The following is a 16769-nucleotide window of genomic DNA, read 5'->3' as shown; positions in this document are numbered from 1 at the left end:
TTACATCCAGGTGTGTGTGAGTGAGTGAAGGACCTGCTCTCTCTGTCTGAGGAAACAGAGCCTGGCTGCTGACACAGTGCTGAGTAGTTAAAAGTGTGTGTGTGTGGAGCGTTAATGTCGCTCTATGTCAGTGTGTGTGTTTGTCCCCAGTGCTGAAATTGGTGTGTGTGCTGGTGGGAGCGATGGAGACTGTTATCCATGTCATATCCCATTAGACGGCGTTTGCATGTGTGGTTGTGTGTATGTGTGAGTTGTGTGTGTGTGTGAGTTGTCTGTGTGTGTGTGAGAGAGTTGAAGTAGGGGAAGCTGTCAGTACCAGCCAGCGCATATTCACTCACACTCCAGCCCAAAAGCAGCCTCTGTCAGCAGGAAAAGAAAACACAAACACACTCTGCAGAGGTTACAGAAATATTGTATAAATGCACAAATGGAAGCAGTGACTGACACGGTGGCAAATGAAAAGTATTCCCATGACAATTGCTTACTGTGTGTGTGTGTGTGTTTCTATCCCGTCCAGAAGCGACATCATTCTTCTTGTACAATCTGATCGACTCTATGTCAGATAGAGAGGTGCAGGCGCAAGAAGACAATCTGAAGAAATTCTTCAATCAACTGCAAGCTCAGGTACACACATTAACACACACTACACACACACACACACACACACACAAACACACCTAACACTCTTACACTGTGTTTCCAGTTCATTCATAACCTTCCTGCTTTAAAGGAGCTTACACATGCTGATCTGAGATGATTTGCAGGGTGTAATCACACTTGGATTATTCACAAAATACGGGCACACGCACACACACACTGGGGTATACACTGACATGACCTCCTCCTCCTCCATGTGCTCCATTTCTGAGCAGTGAAGGCTTGGGATGATGCAAGCAGACATGTTGTGGAAGATTAAGTCATTGTTTACACTTTTTGGTCAAAGATTACTTGTCAAAACTGGCTGTTTGCAGGTCAGTGAAGTGGTTTCCTGGTTTGATGTTAAACCTTTTTTGGAGTCAATGAAACTCTGCAAAACCAATTATAAAAAACAACTGTCCAGTGGTCATTGTAGATTTATTCTTTTGGAGAGCGAAGTCAAAGCTTCACATGCAGAAAAATTATACTCAAATAGAAAAAGATTTCGGCTCCGATAGATGATTTTCGACAGACCGAACCCATAATACTTAAATCTCTACTTTTAAACTGGAACTACACTGACTTTATTCAGCTGTATTATTACAGGCTGCTCACCAGGAGGCATAACCTAGCAATAAAGCTACCAGTTTAACTTTTTAGTTTCAAAATGAAGCTGACCTCCTTGTAAATTTGTGTGCAACAGAACCAAAATACACCTTTTATTTCCTGTAGTTATTTCACCACAAGCGCACGCTAGATAGCTTTCAGATCTGAGTTAAATTAATTATGGGAATTTTGTGCCCACGTCTCTCAGCTGCTGTTCAAAGTTAAAAATCATCTCTTTTGAACACGTACTGGATGGCCATGATCCTTGGGCCCTCAGATGATACCCCATTGAAAAAAAACCCAGACATGACTCTGTAGTGGAAGTCACTGCATGGGTTGAAAATCATTTCCAACACAGACAAACGACAGATTAAGCTTCTTTTTGTCTGGAGATCTGACCAAGGCTTCTTCTGTTTGTTCCTCTGCAGAATATAACCATCCCAGTTAATATCTACAGAGGCATCAGGAACCTCTTGGAGTCCTACCACACCCCAGAGCTCATCAAGGTACAGAGGATTTGTCTTTTTTTATATAGTTAGGGTTAGTTCTGTATTTGTTGTAATGTTTACCACAGAGCTGCCAAATTTTTTGAATCAGTGTGTGAAACCATCAGCAGCTAAAAACAGGCAACTTCAAAATATGACTCCATGAAGGATATATATTATGTACCAATCATGCTTAGCAATTGTTAACATAGTTGCTCCTATGATGTAGATGTTTAGATTTTGATGCCAACTCTGTTTATCTGGATGTATCCGTCAGGATGTGATTGTTTTGGTGAACCCCAGTGAACGAGTGTCCAGTGGTTCAGTGCAGGCTGCTCCCCAAATAACTGTGAGTACACACAATGTTAATATGATATGATAGGAAAGATAATACATTCTTATTATGACAGGTATACATGTTGAAAATATAACTTGTGCTTTAAATTCAGATGGGGTCAAATGTTTTACAGATGTGTATTTCTGACTGGTATATATTTTTCCTCTGTGTGCTCTTAAACTGACATAGACCTTTGGAGATGGGTGTGCATTGATGACTGAATATTTTGGTACAAGCTAACCCACTCATGAGGTTGTGTATGCATAGTTATGTTCCTGTGTTTAACACCTCTCTGTCTCCATCATGGAATCCAGGGAAGGGTGATGGCCCTTGAGAGGAAAATAGCCGAACTGAAAGCAGAGAACAAACCCTTAGGCAATCTTCTCAAACAAGCCATCCAAGCTTTGGGCGCTGAGGAGGTCAGTCCTTTTAGCATAACTCTGTCTTAGTATTCACGTCTTTTCTTTTTCAATGAGCTGCTTTGTCCGTGTTTTTAGTCCTGAGAGTTGTTTTGTGCCATCAGAACCTGCAGCGCGCCCTTGAGCTGAAAAAGCAGCACGAGGAGGAGATGACAGCCGGCGCATACGCCACCCTCATCAACCTGTGCTGCCGCCACGACAAATTGGAGGAGGCGGTCAACCTGAAGACTGAATTGTGAGCGTAGCTGGATACACACGCAAATACTCTACTCATACACACACCCAGGGCAGGGCTGCGACTAGTATTAGTCCATTAAAGTTTAACTTGAGTTGTATTAGGGGAGACATTAATGCAGGGTCCAGCCACTCAGCTGACTGGCTAAAACAGAGGAAGCTCTCCCCTCTTCCTCCCTCGTTTTCCTCTTTAGACCTTCATGTTAAAGCATTTGACTTAACTCCAACAGGACAACATACAATACATGAGTACATTACCGTAAGTGGAATACATTAACCAAGCTTGTCTCTATCCCTCTCTGTCGGAAGGAGTCGGAAGGACTCATCACTTGCACTGGATGCCAGTAAATACATCGGACTGATCAAAATCCTCTCAAAGAACGGCAGAGTGGAGGGTAAGTTTAAGTTTCGGGCAATAACTTCTGATTTGTTCCATTATTGATCAGTCTGCCAAAGCATGAGATTGATGATTTAGTCTTGAAGCTGTCAGGAAGGAGTAAAAAAGGCATGCTGCAACTTTTCACATCCAAGCAAACTTCTTAGAACTGCTCGTTTTATCGAAACAGTTCTTCAAAACCAAAAAACATTTAACAGAATTTCACTTGACGGATTAAAAACAGTGAATCTATGATCCAAATTGGCTTAATTTTGTGTTGATCGACTAATTACTTGACTAATTCAACCAGCACTCATTTCCTCACCACTATTTCTCCACCAGTAAGCTGGATCAAAGTAGATCAGGCTTGAACTTAAAAAGGCCTGCACAAGTGGATGTGTACGGGTGTGTGTGTGTGTGTGTGTGTGTGTGTGTGTGTGTGTGTGTGTGTGTGTGTGTGTGTGTGTGTGTGTGTGTGTGTGTGTGTGTGTTCGTGTGTGTGTGTGTGTGTTCGTGTGTGTGTGTTCGTGTGTGTGTGTGTGTGTGTGTGTCAACAACTCTGTCACAATCTGTCCCTCTCCCTCCCTCAAATCCACATTAGCCATCCATTTTCGGAATGCCACGGTGGGTTTCCTTCAGCCCATCGAAGACCCAATTACCATCAGTTTTGTCGCTCTGCTTTTTGCACACAATGACAGGCAAAATGTTTCCCTTGTCTGTCCTCGCCTCCTCTCTCCTTCCCTCCCCTCTCTCTCCCCATCTCTCTCTTAGTCTCTCTATCTGACCTGTTCTGTCTCGAAGCGTGTCATTCTCTCATCAACCCCCCCACATACACACACACATCTGCGTCACTGAGAAATGAGAGAGGGGGAAAATTACAGGACTGTGTGTATTTTTTCTGAAATTATTGAAATCCGCCTTGATGCTAATGGCAGATCATGTCCGCCGAAGTGCTTGAGCATTTCACTCACATTCACACACACACACACACACACACGCACACACACACACACACACAAGCACGCACGCACGCACACACACACACACACACACACACACACACACACACACACACACACACACACACACACACACACACACACACACACACAGGGACACGAAATTTGCATGTGAATTCAAGCAAAAGGCATTTGGTGGGCACTACAGTTGGTGTGTCCGTCTGTGTGTGTGTTGGGGTGTGTATAGGCAGCGCTAACGCATTTGCCATTAGCCAGAGTGTGCATATGGAGGGGACGCTTGTCAGCCACATTAGCACACATGGCTAACCTTGATGTTAGCCTGTCCCCACCCAGACGCTGGTCCGCCTGGCTCCCAGCAAGCACCAGGCCCAGCTGAAGATCATGTCTTCTGGCATCTTGCTTTATTTCTCGCCCTCTCTAATGGCTTTGTTGTTTTTTGCCCTTGGTTCAAAGCCACCCGTCCAACCTCACCAGGAAACTTTTCTTACCGCCGTACTTTCCTTTGACTTCATGTCACCTTACTTCTACCATTGTTCTTTTATCGTTCCTTACAATTGATTCTTCTTCCTTGCACTGATTAATTTCAGTCTGCTGCTCTCTCATCATCTCTGTTGTGGTTCTGATTAACTACACATCTGTCTTCACATCTGTCTGTTCACCCATTTGTTTCAGTGTCGGTGGTTGTACAAAACAATAGCTACAGTTTTATACACTGTTAAGATTAATACCTAGGAGGGTTCAGTTATACAACTTAGTGTTTGTTTTAAAAACATTTTTATTTAACTTATGAGATTGCCATATCTCTATCTTGGTCCTTTAAATAGTATAGAATCAAAACCATATCATCAGCAAATATCTTATTGTTCTACATAAGCGTTTCTAGCCCAATTTTGGGGGTGCTGAAGCACCTCTAAATTGAATCCCTGCACCCCTAAAATTTCAGAGATTCTTAATATTTTTTAACTGTATGTCCTTTTTTAACAACCTACAAAAGTTTCAAAACCATACAATACTTGGTTGAAACGTAATATTTTAACAACAAAAATACAGCAGCTCCACCGTGTTTTACCTGTTGTGCATTGTATTTCAAATTAAAGTCCAAAAAATAACTCCAATGTCATTTTTTGTATTTTCGGTACTCACTATAGGGGGCTAGTTTACTCCGGAAACATACATACTCTTAACGTATATGTTGAGGAGCTGCTGTATCAAAATTAGTTGTCTTTCCCCAGAAATGAGGGTTACCATATGTTTCTTTTATGATTCTAATCCATTTCTCTTTCGCTGTGGCTCAGCATTTCAGTAACCTTTATCAGATTTGATGGTTTAGTCACAGACTTTCCCGAAGTGTTATACTTTTCTTTCACAAATGTGGGAATGAAATTGCATTAAAATGTACAAAAAAGTGAAATGTATCTTAGAATCAGAATCGCCCCGTTGTTCTGCATTCAGTATCATATCGCATATATCGCAATGGAATTTGATGTAAAGCCTTTCAAACGATGTCCATGTTCACCATAACTATAAACCAAATGCCAACATATGAATGCATGTGCATACCTGTATAATGAACCTTTTAAAAACACACAAACACACATACAGTGTCTGTGATGTATGAGACATTTAAATTGCCAAATGGACAAAAACAAATGGAGCATAAAACTGTGTGTAATGAAGAGGTAGGGAGTTCGAAGTTCCCCTTTAAAATCATTACATTTACCTGTTAAGTGTTAATTGTTGATATTAATATTTCCATCTTTATAATTAATATTTCCTTTGTAAAAAAACCCCACATCTTTATGAATCCCAATACATAAACATGACTGTTTTGGCAAAATTAGGCAACCTTTGATTGCTCACTAATTATCGGCAGACACAAACCATATGCATTAAAAGTTTCCATCCACAGTAAACCAACTTTGACTAAATGCACAGGTTAAGGCTGATAAGTTTAGGCCTTAATCTGTCCCAAGAACACAATTTTTAAGGGGGCTCAAACACCTATAGACATGAGAAAACTAAAAGCCATAAATTGAAAGACCTTGCTGATATAAATATCCCATTATTGACTCACTCCTCTTGTATTTCTCATATCTGAAGGTGGGGATCCTTAAATGTGTTGATCCTGTCATGCAGCGAACCTGCCAAATTCATCAACTGGCTTCAAAGGCCTGAAAGCCCCCTTTCCCCCCTTGAACCTTCTCTTCTCTTGCTCCATTTTTAAATACACCTCTCTTCTATCACCAAGTGTCTCTTTGACCTGCCCTTGCCCCTTTGCCTCCATCTGTCCATCCACCCTCTTTGGTAAACACAACTTGTTCTGGCTTTCAGTGGTCCTAGGCTTGTCTGTGTGTGTGTGTGTGTGTGTGTGTGTGTGTGTGTGTGTGTGTGTGTGTGTGTGTGTGTGTGTGTGTGTGTGTGTGTGTGTGTGTGTGTGTGTGTGTGTGTGTGTGTGTGTGTGTGTGTGTGTGTGTGTGTGTGTGTGTGTGTGTGTGTGTGTACGTAAAGAGACATCACCAGCAGTCATGCAACATTAGATGAACCACTGGGCTGTGTGATGTTTGTTTACCTGGCCTGTCTGCCTCTCACTCTTTTGATGTGAGTGTGTGTGTGTCTATCTTTGTGTGTGTGTTCTGGCTCGCTTTGCTGGCCACGATGCTTGGCTGAGCTGATGGATATGCATACTGGCTAAATGAACGGATAAAGGGAGAGATGGAGGGAGACGGGGGGGGGGGGGGGGGGGGGGGGGGGCTATTGGACGTTGGACAGAGGGATGCTAGCTTCAGTGTAGCTCCATTTGTGCAGATCAACTCCGAACCATTGGTCTCAGTGATTAGCGGGTCTGTCAGAGTGTGATGGAGAGAGGTAGGATGGAGGGAGGGAGGGAGGGAGGGAGACACGGGGGGAGAGACGCAGCGAGTCAGAGAGTGAAGATAATTTACATCTAAACTGATGAACATTACAGACCTGACAACAGGTCAGGTCATGATAGGGCAATTGTTTAATGTTGATACCCTCATCTGTTATCCTCTTTTTCACCTTGCAGCCATTTATTCCGCCATATTTATTTCTCTTATTCACATTCTAATTTGTTCATCAAAGTTTTGACAGCTGGGATGCTAGTTTAGCTTGACAAGTACCCCATATACAAAGGTACATAGATTTGGGCAGCTGGTTCTACTCCTGGCCACTGCCCTTTAATGCATGTAATTTTCAACTCTTTTTAGAAACATATTCCACATCATCTTTATCAATCTTATTCAAAATGCCTCCAAATAATAATAAATTAAAGTACTGACAGCTTCAATTAATGTCCATTTAAGTCTGTAAATCTCATCCCTATTAATGTTATAGACCAAAGCTGTATTGGGATATACATGACAACATGCTTCAAAAAGTTGGTGCAGGGACAACAAAATGCTAACAAGTTGTGTAATGCTAAAGCAAACACCTGGAGGAACTTCTCCAAACTATTTAGGTTAATTTGTAACAGGTAAGTAACTTGACTGAGTATATAAGAGCACTGGGTTTCTCAGAAGTAAAAATGAGAAGAGGTTCACCACTGTTTGAGAGATTGCATGAGCGAATAGTTCAACAATTTCAGAATAATGTTCCTCAGCATAAAACTGCAAATAATTTTAGAAGTTCATCATCTACAATACATGGCATTATTAAAAGATGCAGATAATCTAGAGAAGTCTCTGTACAAAAGGGACAAGCCATAAACCGATCTTCAGGCCCTCAGTCATCAATGTTTTAAAAAAAAAACAGACATGACTCTGTAGTGGAAATCACTGCATGGGCTCAAAATCCCTTCCAAAAACCAGTGTCTGTGAACACAGTTTGTCACTGTATCTACAAATACAGGTTACAACTGTACCATGCACAAAGGAAACCATATTGACATGATCCAGAAACGCGCTCAGCTTCTCTGGGCCTGAGCTTTTTTAAGATGGACTGAGTGGCAGCGTGGAAAACCATCCTGTGGTCTAATGAATCAAAATTTTGACATTCTTTTTGGAAGTCAGTCCAAAATCTGTTAAACATGTTGAACAATTTCTCTCCAAATCTGTAAAACAGGTTAGTACAGCAAGTGACAACCAGATTTAAGGTGTGTTACCCCCACCTATTATGTTGGAGTGTGAGTAAACTACCCCACCTCTACAGGCCCACTGCGTCATTGAAAACAAATGTCCATTATGGAGAGCCGATGGAGAGCTCAATCAAAGTTGTTTTTGAATCTTAGTTGTGTATAATTCACTCCCATACATATTGAAGTATAAAAAATATATTGAATCATAGAAGACTGTACAGAGTTTGGAAGTTCAAAAGATGCATACTTAAAGCCTTCTTTCCTTCTTAACTTTATCACACAGCTGAACAAACAACCAGCTCTATTTGACCCCTGCTGAACCAGGGTCATCAACAGCGAGCCCAATATGTTTCCATATCATTCTGCATATGTATTAGTCTTATTTTTCCTGCACAGCACACTTAATCTCTTTTATGGTTGGTCTGTTGCAGTGTTTGTTCCACGTTACATCAAACTCCCCTGTTTGTTAATTTTCAAGGACAATGGAGAATTTCTTCACTTATCTTTTAGTGGAGGAAAATTATTCCCTGATAAAAAATATGTATAAGAAATAAGATAAAAGACCCCATCCTAATTAGAATAAACTTAAATAGTGCAGCAGATGAACTGTAATGTTATCAGGTTGTGCAGCCAGGTTGTCAATGCTCATGTCGAATGAGAAGGAGGAGCTGTTTGTCTTCAGAGCTATACTCTTGCAGCCCATTCTGTAGTATTTGTTACAAATATTTACATCCCAATGTTGATAACAGAGCATTGCATCATTATACTGGTGCCAGAGAAGTTTGTCACTTCAGGGTTTACACTTCTCTTCCTCTTCTATCACTCTTGTGTAACTCCTATTCAGCTTACCAAACTCAACCCTCTGACAAGCTTCATCCCCTTCTCATTGTCCTCCCCTCTGTCTAACAGTAACTCCTCCATCGCCAGCCACCCCTACTCCACCTTTCCTTCCTCTATTTTCCTCTGTCCCATTAAATCTGTGACAGCCTTTGGTTCTCATCGCCATAACAACTGGCACGGAGAGGTGGAGAGATGGAGAGACAGACTGAAATTAGGATGCCAAAGCACTCACCAGTGGCCCTGTCCCTCAGCCCACCAGTGTGTGTTGGACTGTGTATTTTTGTGTATGGAGAGTGACACTCCTGTTTGAGAGGTTTTGTTATATTACCAGTTACTGTAGGAGTAGGAGTTAGCAGTACTATTAAAGCCACATATTTTCCACTTTTACTTTTTTTCTGGGTTTGCTACAGATGTCATCAACATCAGCTGCATGGATTTAGTTGAGTGAATATAAAGCAATGTGCAGCTATTACCCGGCAGTTTGAAGACTGGCTTGATGCACGTTATTCAAATATATTCTGTATATCTGAGTCCCTCTCTTCCTCTTAGTCTTGCTGTATAGATTAGTATCTGTGGTGGAGAGCGGCTGTATCGCTGTCAGCCCATTAGCAGCTGTCTAAATAGACAGTAAACGCATCTTAATTACCCTATCCTGATACACCACATATACACACACATACGCACACACCCCCTTTTCACCATTTAGCCCCTAGTGTTGGCCAGATGGGCGCGTGGCCCAGTAAAAAGCCCTCCATTACCGGCTGGACTTGACCAAACTGATCCACCCCTCAGCCTGCTTACTGGGGTCTCACTGGGGCCACGGCAGGCCCTTGTTGCCACATACCTATAATTTAGCCCCCCAAGTGCTTTCTACACGGCCACGGCAAAAAGCCGGCCTCCATTGTAGGGGTCCGGTAATTGTAGTCTCGTTTAGAAAACCGCAAGTAGCAATTAGCGCAGAGTTGGCATTATACGGGGTTGGATTTGCATCCCCGCTGGGTGCAAAATGCTGTTTTAATATGGGTTTGTTTTCCCCACATGGAATTAGCTAAAGGGGTCTTTTATCATATTCACACACCCTACTCTTCTCCCAGCCGAGCTCTGCACACCTCTCACTTACTCTCATCTCCTCCGTCTCCATTATCTCCTTTTCTCCTTATCTTTTGCTCCTTTACATACGTCTTTCCCTCTAAAAGCTCTCAACCATCACTTCATCATTTGATCTGGAGCCCTACGTCTCTGCGTGCTACTTGACAGAGGAGTTACTGATGCAAACATTTCTTCGCATTAAACACTTCCTGTCTTTCTGTCTTTCCTCTCCCTCCACCACAGAGGCAGTGGACATCCTGAAGGAGATGAAAGAAAAGGACGTGGTGGTCAATGACACGCACGCCGCCATGCTCTTTCACATGCTGAATGCTTTAGTGGACAAGGGCGGCTTCCCCACCATCCAGCGGCTCCTTGACACCATCTTCACCCTCGGACTGACCAAGCCTACCGCCAATCTCTGCTCACCCCTGGTCACTGTCCACCTGGAGAGGTAAAACAAATTCACCGACTCAGAGTTGTCCCTCATAGGCAAAGATGTTATGTTAAAACATTAACTTAGTTTTTTGTGTATTTTGTTTCCATGGCTTGAGCTCTCCACTAACCAGCCAACCAGCTCACTTTTGTTGTCAGATTTGCGTCTTTATCTGCCAAATTCAGTTGCCAGGTGTGTGTATGTATGTGTGTCTCAATGAGTCACTCATCCCTCCCTATGATCATAGCCGAGGTTATGTTACGGGTCGACAATTCAGACAGAGAGAGGATGTGGAAATTGCTCATTTATGTGTGTGTGTGTGTGTGCAGTGTTAGAGCCAGGTTTTGTTTGTTTGAGGATACGCCAGCTGCAACCTCTCCCATGAGCCCCCACCCATGATCCCCTGAAACCCCCACTGCTGTACTCCAAGGTGTAAGTGTGTGTGTGGTGGGAGAGATGGCTATCGATGCTTCCTCCCCATAATGCAAATATGCAAATGAACGATACCAAATACTGGCTGTGGGGTCACTGGTGCTACCCCACCCCTCAACTCTATTCAGTTTGTGTGTGTCATTCAGTGTATGTGCGTGCGTGTGTGTGTGTGTGTGTGTGTGTGCCTATTTGTCAGAGCAGCTTTTAAGTAGATCAACTCATTAGTATGTTAATTATGTACAGAGCACTAATTGCTGGATTTACCACAGCCACGCAGAGCGCCGTTAGGGGCTCTGCCACAACACACACACTGCACATGCTTTCACTGTTTACCTCTAGTGTACATGCTGCAGCAGAGGTAGACCTTTGCACATGAAGCTTGTACAAACACACACGCACACACTTTCAGGCACCCACACACACTCATGCTCCCCTGCCGTTGGTTGTTTTGCTGTAAGTCTGGTCTGGCACAAACAAGAGTTTCCAGGTTCACTCGTTAATCACTGCCTCTGTGAGATTAGCGGGCTAATTTACTCCTGGGTCATCAACAGCAGCCAAATACACACACATACCAGCTTACCGCAACCCCGTTCACAAATCAAGTGCCAGTTGTACTTTCTCCAAATGATACTGCAGCGTAAACGCAAGTGAACAAGCTTAGCTGATGGTGTTTAACCATCATCTGCCTCGTTTTTAAAAAATCTGGATGTGCTTCAAGGCTCGGAAAAAGTCAACAAATTGAAGGTAGAATATGATGTAGAAATATTTGATAAAACACTGGACTTGAACGACAGAGTATTGATTTTTGTGTAGTTGAATTAAGTGTCAGTCTTCTTTTTCTTCCCCCTTTACCAGCTTTGCATTGATGAAACTCCTATCGGCAGGACAGTTTTAAATGCAACACACATCTTGTGAGTCTTGTGGCTATGCATCAAAAGTTTGTGCTGCCTAGGAACATAAAGCATAGTTTAATATAGTTTCAATCAACCCTCAGGGTTGGTTTGAGTACCACAACACTTGACTTTTGCAATCCAGTTGAATCCATCTCCTCGCTCTCTTCTCCTCTTTGTATCTCCTATCTTCATCAATTTGTCCCCACCTCTTCCTTCTGCCAGTCAGCGGACAAACAGACAGTTGAGAGGAGGAGGGATGGAGGGGAGCGATAAAAGAGGACAAAGCAGGCGTCACTCCCGCCTGCACCCATCTCATCGCTGCGTCAGCGCTAATGACTTAATGAATACTTCTTCAGCAGATTAGCCCTTGACAGCCCGTCATACACGCCGCCCCGTTAGCTTTCACGCCCGTCCGCTCAGTGTTGTGTGTGCTAACCTGCTACTACGCTAGCTGGCAGGTTGCTAAGAATTCCACAGCCTTATGAAAGTGATTAGCGACAGGAAATGCTAATGAGCCCAACGAAATGAGGAGCTGGCAGGACATGTATGATAAGACAGAGAAAGTGTGGTGACAGAGCAGGAAGGGGAAGAATGTGGATGAGTGGTTGAGAATGGGGAGAAATTCACTTCCCTTCCACTTCTTTTTTTCATGACAAATACTCAGTGAGGCCTAAAATAAGAAGACAGATCCATACGCTAACAGGCATTATTAAGAAGTAGAAAAATGGAAGCAACCAGAGTTGAAACATAGAAAAGGCCTCCGTGTACTCCATCTGCCAAACACAGAAGGGAGGACTGAGTGTTTAACTGCTAAATAGGCAGGAGTTGGAAAGAGAGTTGTAATGGCAATTTCTTGTTCAGGTTATGATGTCAGCGTGATGGATGAAATAATCTTATGGAGAAACAAATGGTTGCATTTAGTCGAGTCTTTATTATCAACACTCTTTGCAAAGAGGGAGAAAACAAGTGAACTTCTCTCAGTCAAAGTCAGATGTGTTCTGCCCCAAAATGTGATCTCAAACAGCATATATCAGAAGAAAACAGGTGTGGTACATTAACAGGAAGCTCTCCCAAAAAAGGGAATATTCTATGGTCTAACAATCATTATTGGCTAAGTAAAAAAAAAAAAGGACACATGAGAGTATAACAGGATACGTAAGCAAGCTATGTTGCGAAAGCTATGATGGGAATACAGGAAACCTTTCATGTGCGACCTTTTGGAGAAATCTGCACCTGCAACAGTTTCTATCATTCTTACACAACCATGAGAAAACATCTTACTCAGTAATTTTCCACCACAGAACAAAATTGAGCTAAAAGATTATTAAATAGTAGACTTAAAATGTCTGAGTTTCCAGAAACACAATTCCAAATGACAAAATGTCTTACTGTCCTCCCGTTTTAAAAAGTGAGGCCAAAATGTCCTTCCTTTAGGCACTGACTTTTTGCCCGGGCGAGAATGAGAGAGAATGAATAATGATGACAGAAACCATGTTTGAGAAAAGTTTATTTCGATGTGAATTTTGATTTTCAACCCATGTCGCATTGGTTAACATTGCTTATACTGCATCAAATCAGCAGTAGGGGCTCTAAATATTTTGGCTTCACTTTTGAGGAGCTGTTATGTTGTCCATTTTATAAAGCCAATGGGATAATGTGGGTTACTACAGGGTACCGTGAGCCACTCAAATTATAAGGTTGTATTAAAGATTATGTCAGATGTTGCACGTTGAAGACCTTAACACACTTACACACGAGTTGTGTAGATTAACCACGCCATGTCCACATTCACCTGTGTGTGTTCAGATATGAACATCAGTGAGTACCATTCTTAAACACATGTAACATTGTGCTCGTGGTGTCATGATCAGAGTCTCATTTGCGTTTCAGACGCCTCATCCTCCCCCTGAAAGGACAGTGGCTTGATAACAGGCCTGCCCATCTCCTCCAAACAAAAGAGGGGGACAGAGAGAGAGAGAAAAGGAGGGGTGTGTGTGAGATGAGAGAAAATGAGCTTCCTTGTCTAATCCTTCAGGTTTCCACTGAGCAAAGCGCTCGGGTTTTTTTTTCAGGGCTTAATTGGCTGGAAAGTGGCTGACATGCAAAGTTGAGGACATTAACAGGGCTGTGCGCTGTAGTAAATGGCAACGCAAAGTGACAGTTAAATTGTACCTAAGGGAAATTATCCATCTTTCGACATCCTTAGCTCTCTTTTTGGGGTGGATTGGTGGGCGGAGAGAGAGGGGGAGAAGGATGGAGAAGGTAGAGGGGGTGTAATTGTAACGCCAGGCCATTTTTTTTTCTTTTTTATTTCAAAAGTGATGGGATGTTTTTTAAGTCCCCTTATTAGAAGGGGGGATTATAAGTAGCTGTGAAATTCGAAGGGGGGACTAATAAAGTGGACAGATAGCAGGGTATAAACATTAAGCAACACAAATTGGCTACAAAGTGACTCCAGTGAACAAAACTCTGGATACTACCAAAAAATGAAGTGTAAAATCCACTTTCCATCTAAAAAATGTGCTCTGCCCTGTACACCAGTGCCACCGATAGCGCTGGAAGAAGAAAGCAGTCACATGGCTTTGTAAAGGATGCTGGAGTGGCAATGCCACTTTTTAACAGCAGTTCACCATCATTAGTTCCCAATCATGTATTTGAAGATAACAGTGTTATAATAGTGCTTAAATAAACCATGTAGAGTGCTGGATTGATTGAAGAAACCTCAGCTCAAGGCATCAAGTGACCAGAAGAGCTGGGTGGAGAAATTGTCACGGGCAGTGGGCTTGTCGGTGGGCAGAGCTCAATTATCGTACCGGCAGCTAGAAGGACTGCAAACTCCACACTACAAAAGATTTGTACCTAAATTGAAGAATTTGATCTTTAGCAGATAGTTTTTCCTGCATTCACCAAAGCCTGCTGATACTTGACCGGTCAATTCTACTTGGAGTGCAAATGTACACCAAACGGAAACCCAGGTAGCCCCTCCCCATGCTGAAAATGTAGACCCTCAAGTATTCTACATTTTGAAGTAGAATCTTTTTAAAAAGATTATACCATAACAAACCATTTAACATCAATCACAAACAAGTTTTTTCTTCTTCTTGTAATTGTCTACTGTTTGGAGCAAATTGTGTACTCATGACAGCCCCCCCCCCCCCCCCTCCGTCAGTCTCATTCTATCGCCAAACTCTTTCTCTCATTTTCAAAAATCTCTTAGTCTCTCTTCTGTGTTGTTCAATCAGACTGTTGTGCAGCTGAACAGCCTCTTGACTGCCGCTGCTGAATAATGTTGTCCCTCTTCATTTCAATTAGTGGACCTCTTTACCTTCCAACCCTAATCACTTCATTCCTCCTCCCTCCATCGCTCTCCTCTACTTCTGCCTCACAGGAGCCAAACTCAAGGTCATTCCATTTCCTGTTTTTTTTTTTTTCTGGATTGTTGGTCTTTTCGGGCATATTTCTCTTAGCCACTTGTCTAATATATAAGAGGAGAAAACACTCCAGAAATTATACCTGTTCACTCTCAATCTCTGTCTCCCACATGCTCTGTCCATCCATCTCTTTCTCACTCACTTGCTCTGTCCCCCGCCTCCCCCATGGGTGCCCTATCTGCTTTGACCTCTGTGTGATTGACATGGTAATTACCCAATCAACAGATTGATGGCAGCGCTGTCACAATAGATAGGATTGAAGTGGTCTCTTCCACCTCCCCCTTCTTTCAGCTTCTCATTCTTGTGCTTCCTTTTCCCTTGTCTTCCTCTCTTCTTCTTCTCTTGTTATCAGTCCATCAGGCACGCTCGTCCTCCCTTCACGTACTTTTTCATTTCCTCTTCCGCTCAAGAAAGGATGACATGAGGGTAAGGGAGCGAGCTGGTCTGGGGTGGTAATGTTGTTGCCATATTTGTGATAAATTGCTCAGCGGGTGGTTGGGGTCATTGGCTGACAGCATGAAATCAAAAGGAAGACGGTGAGGAGAAAAAGAAAAGGAAGGAAAGTAGAAGGAAAAAGAAAAGAAAGAAGAGGAAATGAGGGGTGGGGGGGGGGGTTAAAGAGGGTCGGAAAGGACAAAAGAAGAGACAAGAGTGAGAAGTTTGAAGATGCGAGAGGAGCCGAGTGGAGAGGGCAAAGATCAGTCGAGTCCTTTTGTCTGTTACATTGTTTCCCGTTTGAAAGCCTGTCCAGTAGGACATTAGCCCCTCGCAGGCAGGTGTGTGAGAGAGTGCCTGATTGTGTGAGAATGATGTATTGGGGCCAAAAGGCTTCATCACCCACAGTTGTGCTGTCATGAATTCAAAGGCCTGTATTGTTACAGGGGGTCATAGTGCTCCAATAGGAGGTCACAGGGCTGACCCCAAGTGATACACTCTCTATTCTCTACTGACACAACCTTGTACAGGGCTGATTGGACAGACATGACATCTAACATGCTCCCTGTGATCTCTTCTTCTCTTTCCGTGTGTGTGTGCGTGGTTTCTCATCTGCAGTGACGACATGGCCGCGGCTCTGGAGGCAGCGCTGGAGTGTCAGAAGCGCTACAACCAACTGCCTCGCATCCATGACATCATTGTTGGTCTGGTGGAGAAAGGAGACACTGCACTGCTGCAGAAAGGTAACATATCCAGCTAAAGCAAAGGAACATTAATGGATGGTGTTAGCTTAACGTATATACATTTATTTACACAGCATGTTTTTTGTAGTTTTGTAATAAAATTAGCACAAGTAGACCAAACAACAAAAGACAGACAGGGTCATCATGTATTAAGTGAAATGAAGGAAAGGGAAGACGCCAGGTGACACAGAAGTATAAAAGTCAGTGGTTCTCCAGGGTCCAAGAACGTCTTTTTCAAATTTTTGAGGTCCTTCTTCTCCAAAACTATTCATTGAAGAAAGCAGTAAAGGTTTTTCACATGAAAAAA

General features: G+C 42.8%; 1 protein-coding gene across 1 annotated transcript in view; it reads left to right on the top strand.

Annotated features, from left to right (window-relative positions):
- The window catches only part of lrpprc (leucine-rich pentatricopeptide repeat containing), a 69990-nt gene that overhangs the window by 21144 nt on the left and 32077 nt on the right, over positions 1-16769 (top strand). Inside the window, 8 exon segments of the mRNA XM_034681294.1 lie at positions 518-624; positions 1671-1748; positions 2005-2076; positions 2379-2483; positions 2588-2718; positions 3027-3112; positions 10339-10546; positions 16338-16462. Of these exon segments, the coding sequence (XP_034537185.1) occupies positions 518-624; positions 1671-1748; positions 2005-2076; positions 2379-2483; positions 2588-2718; positions 3027-3112; positions 10339-10546; positions 16338-16462 (912 nt within the window).

This window comes from Notolabrus celidotus, chromosome 4 (genome assembly GCF_009762535.1).
Source record: "Notolabrus celidotus isolate fNotCel1 chromosome 4, fNotCel1.pri, whole genome shotgun sequence".
NCBI lineage: Eukaryota > Metazoa > Chordata > Actinopteri > Labriformes > Labridae > Notolabrus > Notolabrus celidotus.
The sequence above is the reverse complement of the archived record's forward strand: the minus strand, read 5'-3'. Positions and strand labels throughout refer to the sequence as shown.